The following is an 8,547-nucleotide window of genomic DNA, read 5'->3' on the forward strand; positions in this document are numbered from 1 at the left end:
GGGTGCCCCAGAACTGGGCAAGAAGCCCTGGGCAAGGCTTTGGGGGAGGGCAGCTGGGCCAGGGAAGTACCGTCGGTTGGTGGAAAAGATAGAAGAGTCCAGGAAGGCTGGACACAGGCGGCCAAGCCAGGGCGACCAGGAGACAAGAAGGTCCTCTCCAGGGTCCCGGTTGTGCTAAGTGCCCTAGCCTCCCTGCAGAGGGCTCTCTCCAGCTCCGCCTGCCCTGGGGACCCGTGAAGAGGCCAAGGCAACAGTGCAGTGATTTATTGACCAGACTTTGCAGCAAGAACACAGCGAAGGTGGGGCCCGTACAATCCAGCCTGGCAGAGGGTCTGGCCCCCTTAGAGCAGAATCTGGGGACCCCAGTATATTTCCCTCACAGCCCCCCAAAGTCCAGCCTCACCCCTGCTCCAGGCCCCTCCTGAAGTGAGGGGCAGCAGGGGGACTGGGTCCTGGAGGGGCTGGAAGGCAGGTGGTGCCCAGAGCGGGGCTGGCACCGGGTGCATGCCTGCCCCGGTAGCCAGCAGGAGGTGATTCGTGCGGGGGCAGTGGGGGCGTGCAGGCGGGCAGCCAGGCTCACCACACGGAACACTTGTGGGCAGGGTTCATGGGTGAGTCCTTGGGACAGTGGAAAGCCCGGCCAAACTCCTCAAACTGGGACACACTGCCCAGCACCCTGAGGTGGGGAGAGACCCACACAGTGTGGGGCCCTGCAGCCACTCCAACCCCAGCAACCAGGGGTGACTTTTATTCCTTCCCATGCCCCCTGATCCCACCCCAAACACAAGGAGTGGACAAGGCCAGGCGGGCAGGTGGGCATACCTGTAGTGCTCAGGGGCATGCTTGTCGGTCAGCACCTGCAGGTAGATGGACTGCGACCGCCGCTTGATGCACCAGTTCTGGGTCCAGGAGCGGGGTGGAGGGGAGGAGGGGGAGATGAAGCCAGGCATCCGCCCCCTTGCCCCCCACCCAGCACACAAGGCGGTAGGCCCCCTCAGCACCACAGGACCATCACCTCTGACAGGACAGGTGATGACAGACAGGCTGTCCATGCGAAGCCTGGGCAAGGCAGGACTGGGACTGACCCTGGATGCCATGTCCCCACCCCAAGGCTCCCAGTCCAATCCCCCACCCGGCCCACCTGGGCAAAGGCAATGAAGAAGAGCTGGTCATGTGTGTACTTGAGCCGGGGCAGTGGGTGCTCTGGGCCGTGCTCCCGCACCCACTTCTGATAGGCCTGGGGACACAGAGAGCATGGACCTGCTATGCCTGCCCACCCTGGGCACCGCTTCTTCTCTGTCCTCCATCTAGGTAGCCCTCCCTGCTCTCCCTGTGAAGGGGGGTCCGTGAATCCTTCCTCTTCCAGGGGACCGTGACCCCAGCACATGCCGTGCCCCACCCCAGGCTAGAGCTCAGCAGGGTGGGCAGGGAGAGGCAGCTCTGTCCCTCCTCTGGAGTCCTCATCAGCCCCCGTCCCTCCTGCAGCAGGGGTGGAGCACAGGCAGGCCGCTCACGTGGTAGGCCAGCTTGAGGCCGCCCATATCTGCGATGTTCTCCCCAAGCGTGTGTTTCCCGTTCACCTGCCGGGAAGGGAAGAGGCCAGGGGGCTGCTTGGGGCCCAGCTGGCCTCCCTCAGGCATTGATACCCTGGGCCCCAGCCCCTAATTCCTACCACCCCTCTCCTTCCCTTGCCCAGAGAGTTTGAGGGGGGGCTCCAACCCTACTCTTTCCCCCCAACCCCCTTGTCCTCCGTAAGTCTGCAGACACTCATTATCTGTCCACGTGAGTGTGTGTGGGAACCGAGTGTGTGTGCAGGGACCTGGGCACAGGTTTTGTTTGGACATGTGCACGTGCGCAAGGGTGTGCGTGATGCTCCCGGCCCGTGCCCCACCAGGCCTGAGGGGCACAAGGGGCAGGTGGGGGTCTCACCCGCTGGTTGTAGACAGTGAAGTTGTCATAGAGACGGACGATGCACTCAGCCTTTCGCAGGAAGCGGCTGTAGGAGGCCTCCGTCCACCAGTGCAGCAGGTTCCCTGAGCGGTCATACTGGCCCCCTGTGGGCAGTGCAGCAGGCTGAGACCCACCCTTACCTGAGCCCCCTCCCCTCCCCACCCACCAGCCCCAGTTAGCCCATCCCCTACCCTGCCTCTCCACTGCCTGTCCTGCCCCCTCCGGGCCATCCCCTGGGGCCCCAACAGGCCTCACCCCAGTCGTCGTAGCCGTGGGTCAGCTCATGTCCAATGATGGTGCCGATGCCCCCGTAGTTGAGAGACCTGGGCCCACAGCAGCAGCATCAGGCCCTAGCCCTCCACCCTCTGAGAGCCCCATGCTGCTGCCCAGGCCCCAGATGTCCCCTGGCCAGGCCAGGAGGTGGCCCAGGGAGGCCACAGAGGCATCCGTGCGGTCCAGGGGCACTTGTGCCTCAGCTTCCTCATGCGCTATGTGAACGCCAGTGGAACCCATCCAGCTGCTTTTAGGAAATCACATCTAACAGAGCTGGCTGGGCGGTGAAACAGGGCTGGAGGAGACAGGAGGGAAACGGAGGCACCTACGTAGGGGTTTCTCCTCCTACCTCATCATTAGTGTTGCGCCACCTTTGAAACATCAAAATGAGCCTCAAACAAGTAAAGAAGACCCCAGGAAGTTACAAATAACAAACCTACACATTTTTCTAAATAACCAAGGATGCAGTGGGGAGCCAGGGTCCACAGCTGTCCTGACTCCTGAACCCAGCTGGGTCTGGGGCGATTGGAGCCACAGTACGCCGACACACACCTGGTAGACAAGGTCTGCAATGCCAGCCCTGCCCTCAGCCACAAACAGGGCAAGCTATGTACTCACTGTGGGAAGTCAGGGTCGTACAGGGTGGGCTGCAGGATGCCCGCGGGGAACACTACAAGAAGGGGGTGCTCAGTGGGAAACCCATCCACTTTCGGACCATGCCCCACCCGGCGTAGGGACACATCCCCTTACCCATCTGGTTCTTGTTGGGTAGATAGTAGGCATTGAGCGCCTGTGGGGGGAGCAGCCACCTGTGGAGGGATGCTGGGGTGAATGGGGGGAACACACTCCCTCCCCAACTACCCTCACATCACAGCTTCCTCGTCAGCCATCTCCTGACAGTCTGGGAGTCACCCTGCCGGCCCCCACCCCATGCCCTGTGCTGGCGTGTGTGCCCCCCATATCTGCATGGCTGTGAGACGATTTGCCCTACCAGCTCCTGCCCTTTCCCCACAACCCTTCCCTGACCCCCAGCTCTGGCCCAGGCACCCACGTGGACTTGTCCACCTCCTGCCGAATCTTCTTAACTGAGAGCTGGATGCTGAAGCGGATGCTGTTCAAGATGTTCTTGAAGTAGGTCTTCTCATGGACCTCAAACTGCAGGAGGCACAGGCGGCACTCAGCGGCAGGCCAGGGCAGGGCTATCTGCAGACTGGGCAACAACCTGGCCGTGCAGGCCACCTGCCCTCCTGAGTGCCGTTAGTAGAGGGGCTGTGGACAGGCTGGGCAGGCAGGGTCAGGGCCCACCTCATACTCCTTGTCCACAGCATCGGGTTTCAGCAGGAAGTCCGGGTAGCCGACCATCACCATCATGTACTGGAGCTGCGGGCCGAGGGCAGGTGAAGGTGGCACCGGGCCTCGGGAGACAGCCCCCCGCCCCCCACCCTACCCACCAAGGAAGGGAGCACTAGGCCAGCCTGGGAGTGGGCTTCACAGTGGGGGAGGCAGGCCTGATCAACTCCACAAAGGCCTCTTTGTCCCTTTTGCTCTCTTTCGCTGGTACACAGTAGGTGCTCAATATATATGGGACCAACCAATGACACTGGGTCCCCCCTCACCTTGGCCCGAGCAGCAGCCCTGGTCTCGGCGTCCATCCAGTCCAGCTCCTCCAGGCGCTGGCCCAGGATGTACTTGATGTCTTCCACTAGCTGCTGCACCTGCAGGGTCAGGGGTCAGGGAGCAACGGTCAACCCAGCAGCCTGGTCTATCACTCCTGGCAGGAGGGGTACCCCTGCCTTTAAGCACCACTTTCTAAGCCCAAACCTCATTTCTGAACACCAAGAGGATACTTTGGAGGTGGGGATCCAGGCCCTGCACCCATGAGGGCTCACAAGATAGAGGAGGAAACTGCCCCAGCAATGACCACAGACATCCCTAAGGCCACGCCTCCCAAGCATGCCTAAGAAGGTGGGCTGGGGCCTGGCAGGGAGGTCTGCCTGCAGTTGATAGTCCACATAAGCTTCCTGGAGGAGGAGGCCTGTGGAGGAGCAGCCTGGGGCCTCAGAATCGGCTGAGTACTTAGCAGGGCCTGGTCCCCCTGCCTGCAGGGGACATGTGGGGCTCCCCATATTAGGACCATGGCCTTGGGAGGGCTCCACCCTCAGTTCAGCACCATCCTCCTCACTCAAACAAGGGCAACCCACCTTGGCTTTGCTGGCAGCTGAGAAGTGCTCATGTACAAAGAGGGCGCCAAGCGCCATGCCAAAGTGGCGATTGGCCTGGCCCAAGCAGACCCGGGCCAGCTCCTGTGGCTTGTCGCTGCCCTCCATCTCCCGTGCCAGCTCGTGCAGTGCCTCACGGAATGGCGGGGACAGGTGCTCACTCAGGACCACCACCACGCGCCACACCAGGTAGTTGTGCAGGACCCTGGGGACCAGGTGAAGCCAGTGGGTGTCCAGACGGACATGCATGTGGGCCACCAAGGGCACCACCCCTACCTGTGCCCGCCAACCTGTGGCTGGACCCAGGACCCAGACAGCCCCACAAAGAAGGGACAGGGGGTCATCCCAGCTATGCAGAGCAGAAAATGTAAAGCCCACCCAGCAGAGAGATCCAGCGTGCAGGGGAAGGACCTAGTGACCGCTGGGCAGAAAATGCCAGATCTGCAGCCATACCGGTGGGGTGTGGAGCGGATGAGCTGCGACACCTGCTGCATGTAGTCTGTCGCCAGCAGCACCACCTCCTCTTCCTCTGAGAAGTCCTCCTGGAAGATCTGGTCTAGCAGCCACTTCCACCGCAACTGTGAGACCAAGGACAGGGACAGTGAGGCTAGGGTTGGCAGGGGCCACAGAAGACAGGGAGAGAGGCAGAGAGAGGCAGCGAGGGGACATGAGAGTCCATGGCCAAGGAAGGGTTTGCCCATCTCTGGGGAGAGATGACCCTGTAGTCCCAGCAGCAGCATTGCCCCCAACCCTGCCTGCCCACGAGGACTGGGCCACACTCACGTGGGGGGTGATCTTCTGCAGCTGCCCCAGCGTCACCTTGTTGTACATGGAGCTGACATCTCGCCGTAGGTCGTCATACTCTGACACAGTGAACTGTGGGGAGAGATCACAGCTGACCCAGCCCTGCTCCATGATGCCCTCCCTCAAGTCCAGGGCAGCCTCCAGTCCTGGTCTGCTCACGTTGGCCAGCCGCTGCTCCACCTGCAGGATCTCTTGGGCCTTCTGTTCCACAGCGTCTGCACCCAGGAGGCTGAGCACTCGCTCCATGAACACCCTGTATGCTGCCAGGATCTGCACCAGGGGAGGGGGCTCACCCAGGGACAGGGACAGGCCTAGCCTGGATCCACCCCTCCTGGGGCCCCAGGCCTTCCCTGCCTCCCCATCCCATGCCCCAGCACCTTCTCACTGTCCTCATCCTGAGCGAGGTAGAGGGTCCTCTCTGGCAGGGTGAGCCCATCCTGGTCAATCTGGTGAGGGAGACAGGGGCCAGAGGTCAGAGGCCCACACCTCAGGTTCCCTAAACAGAGGGAATTCCCACTCCAATGCCCAGAGAGCAACCAGACATCCATGAGTACAGCCCCAGAAGCACGCAGACCCCAGCCCCTCTTTCCACCCAGACGAGATGGCCAAAGCCCCATCCCTGACTGTCCCAGCCTGCGGACGCCCAATCTTACCCCTGTACGTCTGCACTTTCCTTATCTGTCCGGGGCATTCGTAGGTCCCCCACTGACAGTTGGGACCCCTAGCTTTGGGGCCAGCTCCAGACCTCGCGGAGATGTCAACCCAGCCCGCCGGCGCGCCTCTCCCTCCTGGCCCTCACTGCCTGCCAGAGGGCTGGGAAATTGCGGCTCCCGCGGCTCCTCTAAACACCGCAATTACCCCAGGGAAATTACTTGCGCCCTCCTCCAGCGCTCTGCCTCTGTGCGCTCCCCTCCCCTCCCCTCTCCTGCTCGTCTCTTCCCTCCTCTCCTCTCACGCACCCGCCTCCCGCGCGCAGGGACCCCTGGGCAAGGCCACTGCGCCCCGGATCCGCGGCCGCTGGCAGGGCGCTCAGGGGGCGCACTCACGCGGATGACGTAGCGCGAGGAGTTCCTGTCGTCCAGGCTGACCGTGAGCGAGAAAAGCGCGGCAGCGCTGTACACGCCCTGCGCCTTGTACAGCAGCCGGTTGAGGTCCCATCGCGCCGCGACCCCCGGACGCTCCTCCGCGCCGCCCAGGTCCCAGCCCCCGCAGTCCTCGATGACCTCCAGCATGGGTCGCGGGCCCAGTCGCTCGATCTCGCGCATGTCGAGGCACGAGCGGAAGAAGGCGCGCACCTTGCGCTGGGCCGCGCCGCCAGGCCCACCCCCGGGCCGCGCCAGCAGGCGCCGTAGGCGCTCCTCGTTCTGCTCGCCGATGGCCGCGATGGTGCCATAGGTGAGCTTGTCGTCGGGGATGGCGTGGCGCCGCAGCCAACCGCCGCAGGCGAACGAGTAGAAGTCCTGGCATGGGTCGATGCTGGCGTCCAGGTTGGCGGCCAGGAAGCGAGCGGCGCGCGCGAAGGCCTTGCGCTCAGGGCAGCCCTCGGGACAGGCGCCGCCGCCGGCCGCGACCGGGCCCAGGTACTTGAGGGCCAGCATAGCCGCCAGAATGGCGCAGAGGCCGGCGGCGAACACCAGCCCCGACAGCAGGCACACCTCGCGCCGGTTCCAGTGCGGCAGCCCGGACCGGGCCCCGGTGGCGCTGCGCGCAGCGCCCAACGGGAAGCCCGGAGGCAGGGAGGCCCCGCGCGCGCCCCCCGCGCCGCAGCGGCTCACGTACTTGACCTCTTGGAACTCATCGTAGTGCGCAGTCAGCGAATACGGGGGCTCCATGGCGCCGAGGCCGCCGCGGTGCAGACCTGGGCCACCTGGGCTACGGGATGTGCGTGGCCGCCGGCCTCCTCGTGGGCCTCCGCATGGCCCTGGGGCCGTAGCTGCGGGAAGGGCGGAAGCAGGCTCAGGAGGCGCCGCAGCCGGATGGGGCTCAGGGTCACCGCGAGGAGGGACACAGGCCTGGGTGCAGAGGCCCCAGCCGCGGGCCTCATTCACTGCGGAAACCAGGGACTATGAGGGTTCGGCGGGGCCACCACCCCCGGGTGCACAGTGGAGTCTTCCCCCCTGTCCCCTCCCTGCACACACTTGAGGGCCGCAGGGTTGGGAGGGCTCTTATTGGAAGCAAGAGGCGCCAGGCAAGGGGCCTGGCACGTAGTGGGCCTTCATTGAAAGGTCGTCCCTCTTCCCCTTCGCCTTTCTTTTCCACGACCTGCCCCAGCCAAGGCCGGATGGAGTGGGGGAAGGAGCGGAGGCTGGAGTGAGGAGGTGCGGTCAGGGGCGCGTCTATGCGACACTTTCAGCTCTCCGCGCTGGACCCAGACAGACGCTCCGCAAAGCGGCCAAAGAACCAAACTTTGTCCTCGCGGAAGTCCGCGGGATCGACCACGCCAACCCCGCTCGCTGGCTCCTTCTGCTTGGTGGCCCGACGGCCCACTCGCCCCTTCCCTAGGGGCGCGCGCCAACGCCCCAGGGTGGCGGACACACAACCCACCCCCTGGACGGCCCTGATGGAGAACCCGAGACGGGTTCCCTCCCCCCACTCCCACCATCTCTGTCCCCGCCCCGAGCCACTCCTGGCTTCAACAGGTTCTCCCCAGAACCCAAACTTGGGCGAAGTTTCACCCCCGGCGGGGAGCGAGCTGGCTGGCGACCCCCGAGCCCCGGCGCCGTGCGGCGCAGTCCGCGGAGCCCGAGAGCCGAGCCCAGGAGCCGCAGCCGCAGCCGCAGCCGGAGCCGCAGCCGAGAGGACGCAGACAAAGCCGGGAGGCTCCGCGCAGTGGCGGCGGCGGCGACGGAAGTGGCCGCGATGGTGGCCTCAGCCGCAGGGACTCGGGCGCCACTTACCCGGCAGGTGCGCGCCCGAGCCGGCGGTGACCGAGCGGGTCGGGCCCGAGCGGGGGCCTGAGCCGCAGCGCAGCCGAGCGGGCGTCCGGTGTCTCCCAGCGCCCGCCGCCTCCTCTGCCGCCGCGCCGAGCCCGCCGCGCCGCCCGCCTGCCGGCCCGAGGGAGGGGGCGCGCCGGCGGCTCCACCCTCCTCCGCCCGCCCCGCGCGCCCCTCCTTCCTCCTGCGTCTCTCGGGCCACCTGGCAGTGGGGCGGCAGCGCGGACGTGGGTCGGCGGCCGCGGAGACAGGCTCCCGGGGGTCGTGCGCGGGCTGCGGTCGGGGACTCCGGGTCCAGCCGCGTTCCGAGACGAGTGAGGGCAGCGAGTACTCCCGTGAAGGGTCCCCTCCGATCCAGTGTCCCCACT

The 8,547-nt window shown here is 65.1% G+C and overlaps 1 protein-coding gene across 1 annotated transcript; it reads right to left on the reverse strand.

Annotated features, from left to right (window-relative positions):
* Window positions 1-249: 249 nt before the first annotated feature.
* Window positions 250-8,273, reverse strand: LOC100993088 (endothelin-converting enzyme-like 1). Its single transcript, XM_034955366.1, has 18 exons — window positions 8,144-8,273; window positions 6,293-7,179; window positions 5,624-5,692; window positions 5,406-5,516; window positions 5,226-5,318; window positions 4,896-5,020; window positions 4,425-4,647; window positions 3,840-3,938; window positions 3,529-3,603; window positions 3,275-3,378; window positions 2,974-3,032; window positions 2,842-2,893; window positions 2,206-2,273; window positions 1,930-2,054; window positions 1,515-1,580; window positions 1,142-1,237; window positions 823-899; window positions 250-676 (listed from the first exon to the last, which is right to left on the reverse strand). Exons 2-18 carry the CDS (start codon window positions 7,076-7,078, stop codon window positions 577-579), a joined length of 2,328 nt encoding a protein of 775 aa, XP_034811257.1. The 5' UTR covers window positions 7,079-7,179; window positions 8,144-8,273; the 3' UTR covers window positions 250-576.
* Between the last annotated feature and the right edge of the window lie 274 nt (window positions 8,274-8,547).

This window comes from Pan paniscus, chromosome 13 (genome assembly GCF_029289425.2).
Source record: "Pan paniscus chromosome 13, NHGRI_mPanPan1-v2.0_pri, whole genome shotgun sequence".
Classification (NCBI taxonomy): Eukaryota; Metazoa; Chordata; class Mammalia; order Primates; family Hominidae; genus Pan; species Pan paniscus.